The sequence below is a fragment of the Elephantulus edwardii genome, unplaced genomic scaffold (genome assembly GCF_000299155.1).
Source record: "Elephantulus edwardii isolate Elephantulus edwardi_28Jun2011 unplaced genomic scaffold, EleEdw1.0 scaffold00075, whole genome shotgun sequence".
Classification (NCBI taxonomy): Eukaryota; Metazoa; Chordata; class Mammalia; order Macroscelidea; family Macroscelididae; genus Elephantulus; species Elephantulus edwardii.
The window spans coordinates 6,889,449-6,910,893 of NW_006399825.1; the positions used below are offsets into that span (position 1 = coordinate 6,889,449).

Sequence of the window (21,445 nt, forward strand, 5' to 3'; positions counted from 1 at the left end):
TGAAAACTGAGTAAGGGTAATTTAAAGTATAACAAGGTTTTAGAAATTCTGAGACACTGTTGTATACTGGTAAAAGTAAAGAGCTAGGAAACAAATCTTTACTAAGAAGTCTGAACTGAATATTTCTGATTTTATTTTATTCCCTATAATCTCATAAATAAAACCACATTTACACCAAAAGTGCTTATTTTTCTTTTTAATCAAAACAAAATGGTTCTAACAAGATAAAGCTGGATTGTACACAAAAAGGACAGATCTTCAAACCATTTTGTTAATAGAAGAGATTATATTCTTAGTGACTGTTGGCCCTTTTCACAATATGACTAGGAATTGTTTAACACTTGGAAAATATCAAAAATGAGCAAATGTGTTTCAGTATGCTCTTTTAATTTCGTTTTTTTGGCTGCATTTCATTATTTGAGATGGGACTGCGTGTATGCATTAAGCCTGCTGAAGTCAGGCGAGGACTTGTACCTTTCGCACTGTGGGCTCTCTGATGTCTGTTAACCGCTGGAGCAGTAGAGGGTCTTGCAAAGTGTTTTGGCAGATTGTGGTTGTCATCTGGGCTCATCCCTAAAAGCTTTGACTTTGACTTTGTTTTTTCAAAATGCTTAGGTGAGGCCACAGGCAAATCCTCAAATTTATCCAAACAATCCTAAATATTAAAATAAAAAATCAGATTGGTAAACTGGGTTTTTTAAAAGCACATCTTATATTTTCAAGGCCTAAAGTTTGTAATACCTATAGCTAAAGAATGAAAGTATCAAAAGTTTTGTAGTCAGTACCGTTCATTATTACCTTAAAAACTGCATGTTGTAGTTATTGTTAGGTGCAGTTAAGCATGACTCAGTGACCACATGAACAGCTCTGAACCCTCTTCTATCCTATACTGTCTTCACAGTCTCTCACACATTCAAGTCCATTGCTGCATGCACACACACACACACACACACACACACACACACACACACACACACGTGTGAAATTTGTTACATACCATGAAGTCAGAACCAACTCATAGTTGAGCCTTCAGTGGGTTTTCAGAGGTTGCATGTAAATTGCACAGGAGGAGATTGGCCATCATTCTCTCTCAGAGCACTCTCTCCTTTCAGAGGCAACACCAGGGGAGGTTATCTATCTCCCACAGAACAGCTAGTGGATTCAAAGTCCATGCGTTTGGGTTGGCAGTACAATTCCTTACCACTAAACCACCAAAGTGAGAGTGTGTACACAAATATATTTTGATTCACTAATCCCATTTATGATAATTAGTAACTCAAACAATGGTGGGAAAGTTTTAAAAATTGTGCTTTAAATTGTTACTTTTAAATGTTTAAAAGCAAAGAAATTGTTAACCTAGATCAGTGTTCTTAATGGACTATAATATAAAAAAAATGTAGCAGTGATGGTGATACCAGTTTGAAGACTAAGGCACACCTGATTCAGGCTGTGGTTCTTTTCAATCACTTCTTATGCTGTTGAGAGCTGGACAATAAATAAAGATGACAGAAGAATTTATGCCTTGGAGAAGAGCATTGAATATCCCATGGACAGCCAAAAGAATGAACAGTTTTGTCCTGGAAAAAGTGCAGCCAGAATTCTCCTTGAAAGCAAGGATGACAAAATTTCATCTCATATATTTTGGGCTTATTTCTAGGCAAGGTAATTCCCTGGGAAAGGGTTATCATGCTTGGTGGAGAGTCAGATGAGGATGGGACAGGATAGGACAAGGTTCAGATTTATTTTTCATAGGGTCACTATGAGTTATACTCAATGGCACCTAACAACAACAAATGTATACATTAAAATAGTAAACATTTTTGTATGCAGTATCAGAAAAAACAAATAAAATTGTACTTGTATGGAAATATTAGAGAGATAACATTAAAAAAGAGGGTTGTGTTGGGGTGGTGAGATTGGAGCCTACATCCAATTATAATTTTTTTCTTTAATATGGCTATATTTTATAATAAAAGTGTCATTATCTTTAAGTATGTTTAAAGGAGTTGGAGTTAAGTCATTCTTAGTGTCGTTTACTAAGCAGTTTTAGCAGTTGCCTCAACACCTTGCAGAAACTGCCACACAAAGGGAATGAGCTACTTTGATTTAGAAAGTGTGAGTGAAAAAATAGAACTAAGAACTTGAAAGAGGAGAGCAGGATTGAGAGCTAGTGCAGCCAGAAAGAGAAGAGTTATATAGAGAAAAAAGGGCGAAGGGGCATGAAGAGTCTAAAGGCATGTTCTAGCTACATTTTTGCCTGGTTGTGGAGAGAGCAAGGAAATATTCTCCCTCTTATGTAATGAGGTAATTAGGTAAATCATGTTTTTAAGAATGTTTCTGATAATATTGTTGAGTAATACATATGCAATTGCATCCTGGAGTACCAATGGAAGGGCATGGAGGCCCATTCCACAGGTTGTCTTCTGAGTGCTCTTAAAACTCAATTTCTTTTGTTTTGGTATCTTGAGAGCTTCCTGGATTTATAAAAACCAGATTAATAAACCTTTCTGATCACTTGACACAGCCCTCGTACTACTCAATTCCTGTTTTCAACTTCACTAGAGAGAAAAATAGATCTGCCTGGCTTAACAGAGGGAAAAAAAGACAGCTCTACAACAAACAACTCCCTTGATTGCTGTTAGTTTAAGGGTATTTCTTTTCAGTATTAAGCAACAATGATTCTGAAATCTCAGTGCTTCTGAGATCCTATATGTTGGTGGAGTTATTAGGTGCTGTCAGCACAATTATGACTACAAGTGACCCAATGACCAGCAGATGCAAACTTGCCTTATCCTGTGTCATCCTCCAATCTCGGCCATGCTCGGGCTCATTGATACACTGTGTTGGTCCATCTCAATGAAAGTGTTCCTTTCATTGCCCTTTTATGTTTCCCAGCATGACGTCTTTTACCAGTGGCTGGCTCCTGCTGACAACATATACAAAGTCTGTGAAATGAAGTTTCAGCACCCTGGCCTTTAAGAAGCATCCTGGTTGCATTCCTCCAAGACAGATTTGGTTTTTAGCAGTCAAAGGGAAATGTAATACTCTTCCCCAACAAAAAAAATTCAAAGGCATCAATAATTCTCTGAACTTTCTTATTCATTGCTCATCTTTCAAATGAATAGGAAGCAATGAAGATACCATGGCTTGGATCTTAGTCTTGATATGCTTGGTTTTTCACACTTTGGAGAGGTCCTAACAGCAGATTTTCCAAAGGCAATACATCATTGACTGCTCCTACCAAGGATGTTGATTGTGAATCCAAGTAAATGAAATGTGTTGACAACTTCAATCTTCATCTATCATGATGTTGTCTGTTGGTCCCGAGGTGAGGGTTTTTGCTTTCTTGATATTGAGGTGTAATCCCTATTGAAGGCTGCAATCTTTGCAGTTGGCACTTCAAGTCTTCTTCATGGTTAGTAAGCAAGGTTGTGTCATTTTGCTTGTTGAGGAGTCTTCCTCCGATCTTGATGCCACATTCTTCGTCATATGGTCCAACTTCTTGAATGATTTATTCAGCATACAGAATGAACAAGCACAAAGAAAGGATACATACATTTCATGAATTTAAATCATACAGTATTCCCTTGTTCTTCTAGGACAACTGTTTAGTGATCTATGTAGAGGTTTCACATGATCACAATTAAGTGTTCTGGATTCCTCTCAATATCATCCATAATTTGTTATGAACCACACAAATGCCTTTGCATAATGAAGAAAACATAAGAAAATACTTTCTAGTATTCTCTGCTTTCAGTTAAGATCCATCTGACATCAACAATGCTACCTTTTATGCCATGGCATCTGCTAAATACAGCTTGAATTTCTGGCAGTTCCTTGTCAATGTACCATTACAGTAATTTTTAAATAATCAACAAGATTGTTTAGGATATAATATTAATGACATTGTTCAATAATTTCTGCACTCTGTTGGATCACTTTTTTTTAAAATGAGAACAAATATGGATCTTTTCCAGTGAGTTGGTGTTCGAAATTTCTTGGCTTACGCTAGGAGGATATATAAGGCTGTGTGTTTGTTGAAACACCTCAACTGGTATTCTACCGATTCCTAGGGCATTATTTTTTTGCCAGTGTCTTCAGTGAAACTTGAACTTTCTCTATTCCCACTGGTTCTTGATTCTATACTACTTCTCTTAATGGTTCAGTGTTGACCAATTATTTCTGGTATTCCTTCCATCTTCTTTTGATGCTTCCTACATCATTCAAGATTTTGTGCATAGAATCTTTCAGTATTACAACCTGAGGCTTGAATTTGTTCTTCAGTTCTTTCAACTTGAGAAATGCTAAATGTCTTCTTCCCTTCTGGCTTTCTAACTCCTGCTCTTTACAAATTTCTTTAAAATATTTTGGTTATTTCTATTTGACTTTGTGTAACAGATTAATCAATTACTCATGTGCGAGTTCAAACTGCAGCTAACGAATAGTAAAAGAAGTCCACGAGTAGCAAAATACGATCTTGTAGTTGTTGTTAGTTGCCATCAAGTTGCCTACGACTATAAAGACCTTATGAACAACAGATCTGAAGTTTACCCTATCCTGTGCCTTCCTTATGATCTCTGTCTTGTTCAACATCATTGTGGTAGTTACTTTTGCAGACTCTCTACTTTTCACAGCATGATGTTTCTCTCAAGGACTTGTTCCTCCTGAAAATATGTCCAAAGTAAGAAAGTTGTTTCACTATTCTTGCCTCTACTAACACTCTGCTTGCATTTCTTTCAAGTTACATGTTTGTTCTTTTGAAAGTCTGTGATATATTCAGTACTGTCCCCCAACACCATGGTTCAAAGGCATTGTTTCTTCTCCTGTCATCCTTCTTCACTGTCCAACTTTCAGATGCATAAGAAGCAATTCAAAATACCATGACTTAGATCAGACTTAGTCTTTAAACTGACATCTTTGCTCTGAAGAAGTATGGAGAGGTCTTTGAGAATAGATGTCCCCATGGCAACAAGTCTTTCTTGGCTACTGCTACCTGGGTGTTGATTGTGGATCTAAGTAAAATGAAGTCACCGATGCTTCAATATTTTCTCTATGTATTGTGATATTGCCTATAGATCCAGTGGTGAGGATTTGTTTTTTCCCCAACTGAATTTAAAAACCATCTAAAGAATAGATTTGATGCATTGAACAGTAATGAACGAAGATCAGACAAGTTATTAAGATGACACCAAGGACACCATCCAAGAAGGAAGCAAAAGGTCATTACAAAGACAGGAAACAAAGAACGAAAATGGATGTTCAAAGAGAGTATGGAATTTGCACTTAAACTTCTTTAAGAATTTAAAGAAGAGGAGAAATTCTGAAGAGAGCTAAACAGATGATTTCAAAGAGATGCTTGGGACCCTATGCAGTTTCATACAATTTATTATAAATGTTATTTGTTTGTTTTAAAAAACTTGAGAAAATGTTTTTCCTTCAAAATCCATGAATCAAAGTTTTTTTTTCTTAAAACGTACACACGTATCCCTACTTGACATACATACATATTTTAATATCAAATTAATTTTGGACTAGAAATGTCCAGAATTCAAAGATAAAGCTATACTGATATTTACCGTGACACTTTAAGAACTTACTTTACTGTGGAAAACAATTTCAAAACTTCTACCCTAAAATAATGGGGTTTTTTTCATTCAGAGGCAGAACTATGCACATCAAGTTATCAATTTAATATAAATTTTAGCACTTAGAAGTTTTCTCAATTGTAGGTCATGCCTGCTTATCTACATGTATTATTTCGTGTCTATCCTAAAAGGAAGCAATTACCTAGTTACCCTATATTTTAACATTGCTTAAGAATGATCTGTATAAATCTAGTAAAAAAATTTTCCTTCTTATTTTATATTAAAAACAGATTCTAATTCCCACATTTCTCATATCAGATGATTTAGCAAAGAGGGTAATAGTGAAAAGAGAAATTCAAGTTTTGCTATTCAGAATCCAACAGATTGTAAATTTTTCATAACCTTACTGTTTAAAAAATAACTTGCACATAGCAGAAGCTTCATATTTATTTACTGAAACAAAAGTAATAATAATCTAATTATCTACATAAAAAAAAATCTCAGCTCTGTGGCCTCTAACAGTAATTATAGGTTGTGTCAGAGCACAACTATCTCTGTCAGAGAGGTAAGTGTGGGAGGAAATGGAACCAGTTTTCTACAGGTAGAATCATGTGCCCTAACTCTGTCTGGGCTGCACCAAGCAAAGGGTCTTTACAGAAGAAAAGACAGACTTTTTCTATGCACTAGAGGATGAGCCCTTGATCTGATTCATATACAAAGGTAACAGGTGTGTTAACATTCTCCTTGCTCTGTGATTGCCTTTTGAATCAGTTGAGGTGATACTTGGAATTTTCAGAATTTTATTTCTCTCATTCTATCTCTTTTTAAATTTGCAAGTCTGTATGCCTTAAAGCTACACACCCTGACATCAGGGTTGGGTTGAGACTGAGAAAGATGGGATAAATTATGTATACTGCATTGAAACAGATGAGAGAGAGAACTGTTCAAAAGTGATATATGATTGGGTATCATGGTCATGACAAGAGTCCAGAATGAAGGCTGTATAGTGGAGTGGACTCGGGCGGTGGGGGCAGGGGGTTTGTATACCAATGAAAGAATTTTTCTTTTATTTTTCAAAGAGAAGAGTGACCTGGGTGGGGGGGTTGGCAGGGAGAAAAATGCAGCAATTGAATGAATGGAAATCCAGTTTCGGTAAATGTTCATTAAAATTAATAATAATTAGAAAAAGAAAAAACTTAAAAAAAAAACTATACACTCACATACAGACAGATATAACCTAAAACCAGCTATTTCTAGAACTTTCCCAAATACAAATAAAAGATTTGGAAAACATTATTACATGTATAGTTGTTCTTGCATTCCAGCGAAGCATCGTCCTTGGGATAGATTTCTTTGTTGAAGGCAATGTGACTGGTAACATCTTGCTAAATGACTTTTTTTGTTTGCTGACATGATCTTTTTCTTTGGGGACCTTGGGCTTTAAACTTTCTCTCTTTAATACTTCTAAGAATAGGAAGGGGTTTGAGTTTTTCTCCATTTCTAAAACATTGCATTTTAAATATTGTGATTCAGGGATGTTGGCATAATTTTCACTGAAAATGTCAATATTTTTGTTATAAGGAATTTTCATGTCTTTCCGATGTTCTGTAAGTACTGTGGAATGTTGTTTTCTGTTGTTGTTATTGTTTCCTTTAATTCTCCGACAGTATTGGTCTAATTTTGATGTCACCTCATCCTCTGCGTTGAAATGAGAGCAAGTGTGACTCTGCCATGAGGGATAAGTGAGTGTCTCGGGGTGACCTTCATCGTTATCTGGCATTCTGCAGTTTGGAACTCTTGGATATGATAAAGGTCTTGCTTCAGGTGTTTTCTGAATGGTCACTTTATAGATGTTAACATGCTCCTTTTTTTCAGCTGGCTTCCTTTCCAATGTCCTTTCAAAGCAAGCATTGGACTTAAATAGTTTTGATTTAGCATCCCAACAACATATGTCTTGAGTCTCTGCTTTAAAAATGGAATTTTCTGCTGGAACAAACTGTCTGAAACCATGTTCTTTCTGTTCATTCTTAAACATAGTATTTGTAAGCCTCTCTGATGGCTTATTAAATGAACTTGCCTGGAAGTTGGAAGCACACTGTACATTTCTTAAATGGGATGCTTTAGCTTCGTCTTTGGAAAAGTATCTTTTCTGGTCCCTAACTTCTTTAGTATTTTGTGAAGAAAAAGATTCTTTTTCTTCATGTCTGGTCAGTTCTGTTTCTAGAAGTCTCTCTTTAGGGACTGTTTGTGAAGTAGTTTTTTGAGCAATATTTGAATCTTTATTTTGCTTTTCTGAATGCTCCTCTAGAAGCTTATTTTCATCCCTAAAAGAGAAATCAGTCATATATTCAAATGGCTTAGAACTGGAATGATCTACCAGATACTGTTTGATTAACTCAAATTGTCTCTTCGTGATTAGTCCAGATTTTGAAAGTTTTTCTAAGAAAAGTCTTTGGAAATATTTGCTTAATTCATCTTTTAGACGTGATAGTTCATTTTCTGATGAAATGAAAAAATAATCTTGCAGATATTTACTGAAAGGGTCTGATGAAATGTAAAAAGAGTCCTGCAGATATTTATTCAAAGGGTATTCCATGTTATTTTCAAGACTTCTATCAAAATGTCCTCTTGAAATATCTTGCCCAGAGTCATGTAAAGATACTGGGAAACTTTTAGTTCTTAGAGAAGATGTGTTTGAGGATATACTCCCAGTTTCTGTCTCTCTAAACAACTTGCTTTCTGAAAGATTTTCTAGGAAATAGTTTTTGAGGATTTCTGTTAAAAAAGACCTTAACTTTATTTCTAAATGTTTATCTATGAAATTATTATGAAAATTATTTACAAAAGACATAACTTCTTTCACAGTGTCTGAATACTTCTCCTGAAAAATGCTCTGCCCTCTTGGTTCTGATTTCTCATTCATGAAATACAGAGTTTGATAGATTTTTGGTAAGTCCTCCTTGGTGATGTAACCTGATTCTGAAAGTCTCTCTACAAGGTAATGCTGGACATGTTTACTTAATTCAGATTTTAAATTTTTTATTTCTGACTCTGAGAGTTCTTCAAGAAATAAACGCAGCTTTGGGTTCAAAATGGGCTTTGTGCCTAATTTCTCTGCTTTGTCAAAATCCTCTCTGATCCCTTCCAGGTCTTCTGTATCATTTGTAAAAGAATATTGAATTAATCTCTGTAATTCTCCTTCTGGTTTTTTTCTTCTTTCAGGCTGATGGTACTGAAAGAAAACTTCAAAGATGTGTTTTAAAAAGGATTTTAATATTATTACATCTGCTTCATTGAGCTTACCCACTGAGTCGGTTATATTTTCCAAAGTAGCATAAAGATTGCTTTCGTCTTTATGAAGACTTTGACCATCACTGGGAAAATCTGTTTTTCTATTTGGCACTGAATAATATTTTGAGTCTTGTGGCAGAGTATTTTGGCTTTCCTCTAGAAATCCATCTGTATTAAGAACACCAGTGGCTCCTTGCAGGGTGGTGGGGAGACTATGCTCTGAAGGAGGATAGATTCTGATTTTTACTTTGGAAAACTCCTCTGTGGGGTAGTGTGGCTTTTCTTCAGGAGAGCCTTTCTCTGCATCCTTCAAAGAATGCTCTCCATCTTCTGCACCCACTTCGGTCACTTTGATCAACCCAGATTCTAAAAGTGATTCGACCGGAAATGCTTCCATGATCTGTTTTATAGTAAGTTCAGATGGTGACACTACTGCTTTCTTGTCATCTTTTTTTTCATAGTGAACCCTGTTATGTGAGGACAGACTTCTCTCCCTTTCAGTGAGTAACTGACCCTGAACATCCTCCTCTGTGCTGCTTCCTTTCAGCAACTCTGAGAAGATGGCTGCGGTGAATATTTGCTTTATGTAAGAGCTACGCACACTGGCCACTAAGTCTCTTGCAGAGGTATGTTCCTTGTCTATCTGTGTAGATGTTCCTGATCTTCCTTCAGAAAGTGAATCTGGAGGCCTGTCTTTAATTACTTGATTGAAAGCAGACGCTGACAACAACACATCTCTTTTTGAACGCCAGCTTTTCAAGCCTTGGGGTTTTTCCAGTGCTTCCTCTTCCAAACTACTCGCTGCTTCATCAGAAACACTCTGAACTGGAGACTGACAGCTTTTCATCCTTGGTTCAATGTCCATAAGCACATCTGGGTTAGAAAAGAATTTATCTAAAAATTCTTGCAGGGTTTGAGTTAAAATTGGTTGAAACGTCCTGGCTTGTCTTAAATTTTCTATAAAGGAGGGACGCTTTAACAACTTGGAGAGAGAGCGTGCCTCTGTACTTGTAGTCACTGGTGATTCGAGTGGAACATTCAGTAGAGATTTATTTGGTAGGTTTTCTTTCGACTCAGTGGTTAAGGGCTCTGCTGTGGCTTTAAGCTCAGGCGTCTGGATTTTATCAGTAGGTTCTTCACTCTTTGGTTGTATTGGGTATGGAGGATCTTGATCTTCGTGTTCAACAACCTCTGCACTTAATGTACTCTGACATTCCAGCATATCTTGTCTTTTCCTCTTACTGTCGGGGCTTTTGTTGTTTACATTCCTTAAAAAAGATTCGAAACTGTCCTTTATGTTGAATGTCTGGAACTGCAATATTAAAACAAGAAAAGATAAGAAATTTTGTAGCATTTAGTTTGTGTTTGTAATAAACTTTTAAGTTTGTTTTCTTAGAGCAGTCTGTCAGTATATGTGGTCAACATTTTACGATCTATAAGGTAGAGACAGCCAATTCTAATTCTCTTAAAATACAATGAAAACAGAATAAAACGAAAAATTCTAATGCAAAATTTCCTCTAACTTTTAATATTAATAGCATTATTTTCTACTTTTGTGATACCTGGAATATTTCTTAAAGCCATTCGTAATTAATTTTGTGTGTATGTGCATTTTGGAAGCAGGAGTGGCATCCACTTCCTAAACAACATGCTTCTGGAGACTCTATGAACTTTAGAAAGGCTACAAGCCTTCTGTTTATAGGTCACTATGAGTTGTGCTTGACTTGATGGCAATCAACAACAACAACAACATGTGCATTTTAACTTTTCAATTTCCAATATTAGCTGCATTGGCTTAGATAGTGGCTAATTTCAGGTCTAAGTCCTGTCCATATAAATATTTACCACTTTAGTAACAATGTGCAAAAAATGTAAAGCAAGCAATAGATGTTTTATTAAACATATGACGTTTATCTTCTTTTTTTTATTTATATTTTTATATTTATTTATGTGGGGTATTTTTATTATTATTTTTATGTGAGTGTACCGTCAAATCAGATTCGAACCGTACGCCTCTGGGATTGTAGTTGCAGCTCCTTGCCACTAGGCCACCAGAGCTCCCCCCGACGTATATCTTCTATAAAGACCCTTTAAGTCTTGAAGTTGCAACAATGATGCACTCCATTTGGTATTTAATGTGTCTTATACTTATCTTGCTCTTTAATGACTCATTATTGAAAGAGTGGATAAGAGAGATAATACAAGAAAAATTTAGTCTAATATCCATAGGCTGTTTTAGCTATGGGATTCTAGACTATCATTGAAGGTTATTCTGTTGGCTGAGCTGCAATCTCAAAGGCACACACTTTGAAACCACCAGCTAATCTGCAGGAGAAGAATGGGCACTCTCCTTCTGTACAATTTACTGCCTCTGAAAAGCCATTGGAAGGTCAGCTATAGGTTAAGTTCTGACCCCATGGCACACAAAAACAACTACACTGTCAAACTGAAAAGAAAAAAAATTAAAATGTTGAATAATTTACGTAATACTTTTGTTTGTATATTTCATTTTAGTAGTAGTTTAGTAGTGAAAGTTCATTTTAATGGATAAAGCTCATTTTGCTAATTGATACCAAGGAGACAGCCCAAGTATCACCTCGGGTTTCTGAGAAATACAGATTCCCAGGATTCTCGCTACAGATAGACAATCCAGGGGGTCACAAGTCGTATGTATTTTTTAAAGTATTTATAAGTATGTATGTATGTATGTATGTTTGTATGTATGTATTTTTGAAAGTATTTCTACTGCCCATGCTGTAAAAAGGAAGTCCTGTCAGGTTGGTTTTGACCCATGGTGATTCTTTGAGTCTCAGATTAGGACTAGTCTTCTTAGGGTTTTCAATGACTGATTTTCTTTTTTTTCTCCAAGAAGTAGGTCACTAGGACTTTTTCCAAGTCACCTCTTGGTGGTTTGGGACTTCGGTTTTCTGGTTAGCTGCTGAGTGTGCTAGCAACCAGAATTTCTGAACTGTATTTTAGAATAATTTAATTATACAAAGAAAGTATTGAGAGAAATGCAGCAAAGTATAATTAATGCTGGGAAACAGTAACTCAAGACTCACCTTATATGGTATATTCGTATCTATACTTTTTGGTCTAGAAGATCGTGATAAGTAGTTTTTTGATGGAAAAGACACCTAATTAAAAAAATAATAATTTTACCTTTAGATGTCTCATAATTCAAGAATATTATACAAGATTATTTTACTCTTTCAGCTACTAATATAAATAGAATGTAATAAAAAACTGAAAGCATAAATACATTGTTCATAAAAATGACTATTCTGTCAATTAGCAAAGAAATCTGTATGTACATCACACTTGTTGTTGGCTGCCTTTGAGGCAGCTCTAACTCATGGGGACCCTATGTACAATGGAATTAGACTGATCCACAGGGCTTTCACAAACTGAGCCTCTAAAGTAGATTGCCAAGCTTTGCCAAGTCTAGAAACTCTACTGAAGCCTGCTCAACATCATAACAGCATGCAAGCCTCCATTGACAGACAAATAATATCTGAACTTGAGGTTTGTTGGCCAGAAATCAAACTCTTTGCATAAAAGACAAGCATTCCACCACCGACCAAGGTCCCTCATGCATAATCTTAGCTATGCATGATCTTCGTGATATTGTAATACTCATTCTATTTATTTGAAAAATAAAGACATAATGCACAGTGACTTCTGAGTAAGGGAGAAGACTAGGTGGAGAGGAGCCCAGATCTTCTTCAACCACAATGCCAGAAAACAAAGACAGCACATAGATAATAATTCTGGAATTCTGGAATTCCAAGTTGAAAGGAAAAGATAAAGAAGTAGTTCCAAAACTGACTGAAGGAAGAAATGGAATGGAAACATTGAATAAATAGGCGGACAGAGGGCAGTCTTGTAAACCATGAGGCATAGCCATTTAGAACAGTAGATGGATTGGCAAGAGACCTCAGGCTTGTAGCAGCAGTCAGCACAGCAGCTGGCTGGAAACAAGAGCGGAAAGCTCTCCCCTATTGTCACATGTACCTTCAAGGAGTGTAAGAACACGACTTTCTCTACCGCTACAACCTTGCAAGTGCCTGGCAGTGTTCCCCTGCATCCAGCGCCACCTGCAGTCAGACCCATGCCATTTAGTAGAGCTTGTATATGACTCTAAACTCAGACATACTCATGTCTGGCCTGCAGCCAGAAACTGAATTGGTGAGGCATCACCTAGGCATCCTTGCAGGTATCTCCCTTGGCACACACCATAGTCACATCTGGAGCAGAACACCCCTCCCTTGACAGAGTGCACCAACCTTGGGCATTTGAGACTGGTAGTGACTGATGAGATGCTAGTCATCTCTGCCTGGGTATCCTGCCTGAACGCAGACTGGCAGAGTCAACATCCCTAGCCAGCCAGAATAGCATGGCTCCTGAGTGAAGACTGCACAAATCCCATCCCAGGCTGGGTGCTCTGCTCCTTGACACGCTCTAGGCCAGAAATGGTGCTCATTTCTTGGCCTCAGCCACCTCTCAGATGAGCAGAAACTAGGACCAAACTGGGACTCTTAACCCCAAATTTCTGCTAGACTGGCAGGCAAACTGGTGTCAGGGTAGACACTTTGCCTATGCTCACCACAGCAGTAGCAAGTGTACATCAGGTGCCTAGTCCATCCTCCTCCAAGATCGCGCTCTTTTCTCTCTCATTTTATTTCCTGTAACTTTGGACACTTTATTTATTGTTTTATTTTTAGTTTTTGCAGGGTTTGTTGTTTTCCTTTCTTCTGCCTACTCTACTACTTTCAAGTTAGGTTGTTGTGTTTTTTCTCCCACCCCTTGCCAGAATTTCTCTCTCTCTCTCTGTCCTTACTTCTTTTTCCTCTTTGTCTTTCTACTTTGATTCTCACATATTTTACACATATTGTCAGGGATATTGATTGTCCTTGGGAAAATATTGTGGTGGGAAGGATAGAGGGTCAGGGAAATAGAGGAAGACCCTCAAAGAAATGGCTTGACAAAATGACTGCAACAATGGACTTGAGCATGGCAGAGATTGTGAGGACAGCACAGGATAGGGTGAGGTTGTTGTTGCTGATTGCCTGTGAGTCGAGCACGACTCAGTGACCCTATGAACAAAAGGCCTAAAGCTTTTCTATAACTACCAACATTTATCAAAGTTCATAGAGTTTCTGGAGGCGTGTTGTTTAGGAAGTGTATTAGGGTCACTATAGAGTTGTAGTTGACTCACTGGCACCTAACAACAAATCAGAATCTTCTTTTATATCCTTCTCACTTTTAGTTTTCTATTTTCCTGTACTGTCCAATCTTGTTTCTTGAACTTTTCTGTGTCAGCCAATTCTTTTTGGTACAGTGATTCTGTATATTCCTTCCATCTCCTTTTAATGCTTCCTAGATCAGGTGATAAAATAGATGATTGGGGTCTCCTAAAAATTAAAAACTTAAATGCATCAGTTAGAAGAATTCTCCAAAACATAAATAGAAAACCTACAGACTAGAAAAAAATATTTGACAATGACACAAGAGACTGATTCCTACAATTCATAGAAAACCCAATATTTCAGCAAGGACAAATATCTGAATTACAAAATGGGCAGAGAGAATGAAAAGATACTTCACCAAAAAAGAGACATTCAGATGGTGAACACATATCAAGAAATGCTCAAGATCATTAAAGAGAGGAATAGAAAGCAACAATGAGCCATCATCTCCTCTGGTCAATTAACTACAAAGTTCAGTAAGTCATAAAATAAAATAAGCAATAAAAGCTGGCGAGGGTGTGGAGATACTGGAATTTACATCCAATGCTAGAGTGTGGATGTAAAATGGTGCAACAACTTTGCAGAGCACTATGGAAAAACTTACTATCAGGTATATACCACAAAGAAATATGCCCTGTGGCACAAACAGATATATGCATCTTGATGTTCATTGCAGCATCATTTACAATAGCAAAAAGATGGAAACAGCCAAAGTGCCCATCAATAGACAAATGAATAAAGAAATAATAGTACATTTACACACTTAAGTATTTACATTAAAAAAATTCTAACGTGAGGTACGCGTTTCAAATCCACCAGATGCTCTGCTGGAGAAGGAGGGGCAATCTCCTCCTGTACCAGTCAGACACAATTTGATAATACACATATAAAGAACAATAAAATTTAAAAAAATACTAAAGAATTTGAGAAACACTGAATAACATGTGTGAATTAGAGGACATTATGCTAAGTGACTGACTTTAGTCAATAACAAAAAGACACTATTTTTAAAAGCTAAGAAAAGGTTTACACACAGATAGCATCAGTATTGGATGATTAGCAGGGATGGGAAAGGAATGAGGGGAGTAATAATTAGTAAATTGATAAGAAACATGGGTATGGAATGGGGAAGAGAGACAATATCCAATAAGGGATTGTGCTGATGCACAATACCACTAAAAAGAGGGAGGGCTCAGAAAGGTATACCAAAACTAACGGAAATCAAGACACCATTAAAGTGCTAAAAAGCAAGAATGTCATTGCAGATTAATGTGTGCCTGACCCCAGCTATCATGTTCTTAACTCCAATACTAGTGTGAAACTGTATATAAAAAAACAATGTGGTGAGCATGAACACAGCAGTATCTGACTGTCCTTAACTTCTAAAGGGATACGAATCCCCATCAAAAGCACAAAACTAATTCCTATGAGGTCAGAAATACTCTCCCCAACTTCATGCTCCACATATTTTTCTGATCATTCTACCACCATGCAAATAAGATTGGGAATACTCGAGTACAGCTTTTTAATCAGGTCAACCTCTTAGCATACTCTGTCTGCTCTCTTACTTTCAGACTTGTGGCCTTGGCCTATGCCCTGATCAGATAAGTGTTGTAAAGCTCTCTTAACCAATCGGGACTCTGGCAGTAAGCCTAAGGATAAAGGTCCCCACCTTTACTTCTATGGACACGTCCACCAAGCCTAGAGACACTTTGCTATTAAGTCCTCAACTTTCTCAGGCTGTGGGCTGGGAGCTCACAACTAAGTGTCCTACTAATCTCTAGTTCTCCACCACCTCAGTTGCTCTCACTGTCACTGCTGCTGCCCATTTCTCAGTAACAGTTTTCCATCTCTGGTTTATGCACAGATCTCAGATGTGCTGCACTCTCTGATTTTATTTATTTTTTTTTAAAGCTCCCTTTTCTGTTTCTAAATAAGCTTATATTAAGCCTGGTGAGAAGCCAAACTGATCAGTCTCCACAGTAAAATTCTTATTTGCATGTTCCCACCGAAAAGGAGTCATTTACCTTATTTACACTATTAGTGAGCTATCTAAATCCCCTTGTGGGTCACAGACACCTCACATTTATGTCTTGGAAGAAAGCGCGGCCCGAGTGCTCCTTGGAGGCAAAGCTGACATGGATAACAAACAGCACAGATACCAGAAGTATTTTTACCCAAAATATAGAATATCTTTTCACACATAAATAACAAAGCACACAGCCTAACATAAGAATGTTGACAAAGATTACAGTCAAACAACAGAAATAAAAATGGATAGTAAACACTGGGAAATAGTTGACTCTTGTTACAACCAGGAAAATGGCAAATCAAAATATCAGTGGAACATAATTTTGTTCATCAGATTAACAGAATATAACTAGGGTGTCACTTTACATTTTGAGAACACATAAATTAGTGAATCTATTTTGAAGGGTGATCCTACAAAGAGTCAGCTGTGGTCGTTTTTGACTTGACAGTAAAAACAACAGCAGTAACAATCTTACAGTAGATATCAAAATTAAACATGTGCATATATTTTGACCTAACATTTTAAATTCTCATATTTACCCTATTATGTACTCTTGAGAAAAGACATCATGCTTGGGAAAAGAGAAAATCAATAAAAAAAGAAGATACTCAATCAGAAGGACTGACACAGTGACTCAACGTCACTGGGCTTGAACGCAGCGGCCAGTGTCAGTCTGAGCTGAACCAGGCAGTACTTCATTCATGAGGTTGTTATGTGTCACAACTTAACAACAGTGTCCTGCACAGGTGGGTGAAGATAATTTCTAAAGTGCTTATTTATGTTGTGTTGAAAATGTGTTGAAATTGGTTATAGGATTTGTATTTTGCAGATTAAAACAATTGAAACCAGAGAGAAAGTGCCCAAAGTTGTTATGTGAGTAAAGGAATGACACAATCTGAATTTGAACTTAGATCTATTTCTGTCTAAAACAACCTAATGGTTTTCTTCCTCCTTTCTATATCATAATAGCTTCCATCACCAAACACTGGCTTTCCATGATAATAAGTTAAATGGAGTTTAAATGTCCCATTTCTCCCCATATATCTGTGTCCACACCTTTAGAAAAATGATGTTCAGTCAATGCCAAGGTTTAAGTAGAAGCTAATTAAATGCTATCATGAACAATCTCAATTTATAAAGAAACTCTAAGCTACAAAGGAACAATCAAAGGACTAGTACCTGAATCAGCTCCGAGCTGGTAGAGAAGCCATTAAAGCTTCCCAGTTCAGACAGGCGTTCCAGAAGTTCATCTCAACACACTACATTTTTTTGAACACACTGTCTTATTTTGGTTCATGGAATACCTGTTTAACTTTAAACACCTTCAAAGTTTCTTTTCTCATAGAATTCTGGGAGGTTTTGCTACTTGTTTGTGAAGTAATTATCTTGGATTCTTAGGTATTTGTTCTAGAACTCAGAAATACCTTCAGTTTACAAGACTGTTGCCACAGGTTACAGATCCTTTCTGCCTTCCTAGACTGCTGATATAATTATGTTGGTTCTTTAAAATTTTTTTATTATTTTTGTGTGTGCGTACCATCAAATCGGATCTGACTGGTACAGGAGGAGATTGCCCCTCCTTCTCCAGCAGAGCATCTGGTGGATTCAAACCACGTACTCTGTGATTGCAGTGCAGCTTCTTGCTATTAGACCACCAGAGCTCCTATATATGATCATGTTTTATGGATTACCAACTGAATTTATCTCTTTCAGTTTAATTTTGTTTTCTCTCTTGAGGCTGACTGGCACTCTGAAGAAAAATATTTAAAGTAAGTTTTATCTTTATATTGAAATATACTTATTCCTCACTTAAGATGGATATGGTTAGGTTTCAAAGATTAGATCAATTTCTGTGAAAATCTAGAGTTAAATGAAGATGGAGGATGATCATCTCATGGGAGAAGAATGTGCACTCTCCTCCTGTGCAGTTAACTGTGTCTGCAAACAGTGTACGAGTTGGTTCTGACTCGATGGTACACAACAACAACAACATATTATTACATAATTGCCAAATTTCATCATTACATAACTACCAAGCCACTGAGAATCATGGCCCAACCAAATCAACACATAATCTTTACCATCACAGCCAGTATTACTCTTCCCAAACACTTTGGCATTCATTATGCCAAACATACGTAATTAGACCACAAAACAGTCAGACAATATTTTTTTTTACTATTGTCATAAAGGCAAAATGACAGATAATGAAATAGTTGATAAGTGAGGAATAGGTGTAATTGTAGATTTACTTATTCTCGTTGTTGTGTATAGCCCAGTTTGAATTGACTCATAGGTGACCCTCCAGTAAGTTTTCAGTGAGAGCTAATCACATGGGAAGAGACTGTCCATCCTTCTCCCTTGGAGCGGCTGGTGGATTTGAACCATGTGCCTTCGAGACTGCAGTGAAGCTTCTTGCCACTAGGCTTCTGAGATTTACATATAGTTATAAGAAATAATATAGACAGATTCGTATACCCTTTCCCAGTACTTTTCAAATGCAACATCTTGCAAAATTATCATATGAAGTCGGAATACTGACGTGGATACCAGCCAAGATACAGTACATTTCAATAGACAAAAAGGGTCCCGACTGTTGTCCTTTTATTGTTGTGGGCTGTTGAGGTGACTATCTATTACAATAGATTTGAACTGTGTCCTTTGCCATCCTCATGATATCTGACATACTTGAGCACAATGCTACAGTCAGTGTGTCAGTCTATCTGGCTGAGGGCCTTCCTCTTTTGCTGACTCTCCACCTTTCCAAGTGTAATATCTCTTTCCAAGGAATAACCTCTCCTAACAACATACCCAATGTATGTGAGACGAAGTGTTGTCATCTCTGCCTTCAAGGAGGCACCCTGGCTGCACTTGCTCCAAGAAATAAATGTTGATTCTTTTAAAAATCCATGGGATAGTCATCACTCTTCTCAAACAGTACAGCTAAAAAAGCATCAATTCTTTTTTAAATTATTCTTATTAATTGCCTTTATTCATTTCTGGACAATGTCCTTTTATAATCACATCTTATTCTTCCTACTTCCACCCTATCCTGGACCTGTGGTAACCTCTAATCTATTCCCTATTTTAAGCATTCATTGTTACTATAAAAATTTTATATAACTGGAATAATATTGTTCATGGCATTTTGAGATTGGATTGTCTCACTTGGTATGATTCTTTGGAGTGTCCTCCAGTGGTTGTGTGTACTGATAGTTTCTGACTTTTTACTGCTGAGAAGTATTCCACGTATGACAGTCACCAACTGCAAGGCAACTGGATTGTTATGACGACGACTGCTATGCACATTTGTGCTATGCACAGATTTTTGCATGAACATAATTTGTGTCCTCTGTGAAGAGTGCAATTGTTGAGTCACACGAAAGTTACATGTGAATAGTGCGAAACATAATGTATACAAACTTTGTGAGCAAACCAATATAAACTAAAAAGAAAATATTACATGTGGCATTTGTAAAAAGTTTGACAAGAAATTGCCAAACTTTCTTCCATAAATGGCAGTAAAATTCTAAATTCTCCATAAGTATTTATAAGTATTTATAAGTATTTAGGGTTCTTAATAAAAAAAAATTGGCTGTGAAACTTGGATCAAAACTGGTTTGCTGTTTTGCTCTTCCTCCTCCACTGATTTTCAGTTGCTTCAGCATCACTTGTTGAAAAGGTGATCTTCCTACATTGAAATTCTTTTACACCACTGTTTAAACAAACAAAAAAATATTGGTATTTTATGGGTCTATTTCTAGGATGTCTACTTTCTTCTATGGATACACATTTCTATCTCATCACTCACATCATACGTGTCTGTCTCTTCATTACCTATTTTGGCTTCTTACAGCTCTCTCGCTGGTGGTACAGCATCAATTCTGATTCAAAGTGACCTCTACTGTCACAAAGGAAGACAGCTCCATAGGACTTCCTTGGCTGTAATCTTCACAGGATGCTTATCAGGTCTTCCCCCACCCAGAGCCACAAAGTGTGTAGTAACTACACTTCTTTAGGTTAGCAGCCAATCACTGACTGCTTGGACTACTCAGGCTCCTGTAGTTACACACTGTTGTTGTTAGGTGCCCTCAAGTAAACTCCAACGCTTAGCAACCTAACGTACAACAGACTTAAATGCCACCCAATCCTGTGTCTGCTCACAACCACTGCTGGGTTTGAGCTCAGTGTTGTGGTAAGGCATCTCCCTGAGGGTGTTTCTTTTTCACTGCTCATCTCCTTCCCCAAGCAAGGTGACTTTCTCCAGGACGAGCACCCTCGCCCCTCCTGGTAATGTGCCCCAACTATATGAAATCAAGCCTCGCCATCCTCATTTCTCAAGGGCATTCTGCCTACACTGCTTCCTAGACCGCCCAGGATATATTCAACAGTCATCACCCAGAAACACAATTCAAATATCAAGTCTCTAATCTCTCTTAATCATTCTCCATATTTAACATGCATATGAGGCAATTAAAAATTCATGGCTTGGGTCATGCATGTCTTAGCTATCAAAGTGACAGCCATGCGCTTCAGCACTTTGAAAAGTTTCTTGGCAGTAGATTTGTTCAATGAGTTGTTCATTTGATTTCTTAATTGCTGCTTCCATGACTGTTGATTCTGAATTCAGAAAATTAAATCCTTGATGACTTTGATCTTCTCTCCATTTATTATGATGCTACTCATTTTGAGGTGCAATCTATTTTAGTAACCATAATCTTTGAGCTTCGTTGGTAAGTACTTCAAGTTTTCATTTTCAAATTGTGCCTTCTACACGATGCAGGTTGCTGGTGAGACATACTCTAATTTTGAAACTGTTCTTCTTCACATAGTTCAGTTTATCACACTATATCAGACTCAATGCTGAACAAAAGCCATATACCCACTTTCTAAGTAAATCTCCTTTAGAAAAACTACATTACTGTAATGTAAAGGTTTACTTAAAGGAAGTCTTTTCCTCTGACGACAATGTCTTTGAAGTGAAGGCTGTATTTTTTTTCCATCTTTGCACCCATTCAAAAATTAATTTCTTTTTAATTGAGGACCTAAATGTTAGGCATTGTTCCAGGTGATTTCCAACTCAGAGTGACTCTAAAGGACTGAGAAGAACTGTGCTCATGAGGTTTTCAAGGCCGTACTCTTTACAGAAACAGTCACATTTTACTCCCCTGGATTCACTAAGCTGATCTGAACCAGTGATCTTTCCATTAGCAACCAAACACTTGCCCACTGCATCACCAGATCTTTGTAGAGACTCAGGGTTCCATGTTTTGTTGTTGTTATGTGCC

The 21,445-nt window shown here is 37.1% G+C and overlaps 1 protein-coding gene across 1 annotated transcript in view; it reads right to left on the reverse strand.

The window, feature by feature from the left end:
• Window positions 1-385: 385 nt before the first annotated feature.
• Window positions 386-21,445, reverse strand: part of LOC102861346 — a 119,467-nt gene continuing 98,407 nt past the window's right edge. The window contains exons 16-18 of the mRNA XM_006889147.1: window positions 11,939-12,013; window positions 6,886-10,188; window positions 386-655 (exon numbers count right to left, since the gene is read on the reverse strand). Of these exons, the coding sequence (XP_006889209.1) occupies window positions 386-655; window positions 6,886-10,188; window positions 11,939-12,013 (3,648 nt within the window). The remainder of the gene's footprint in view (window positions 656-6,885; window positions 10,189-11,938; window positions 12,014-21,445) is intronic.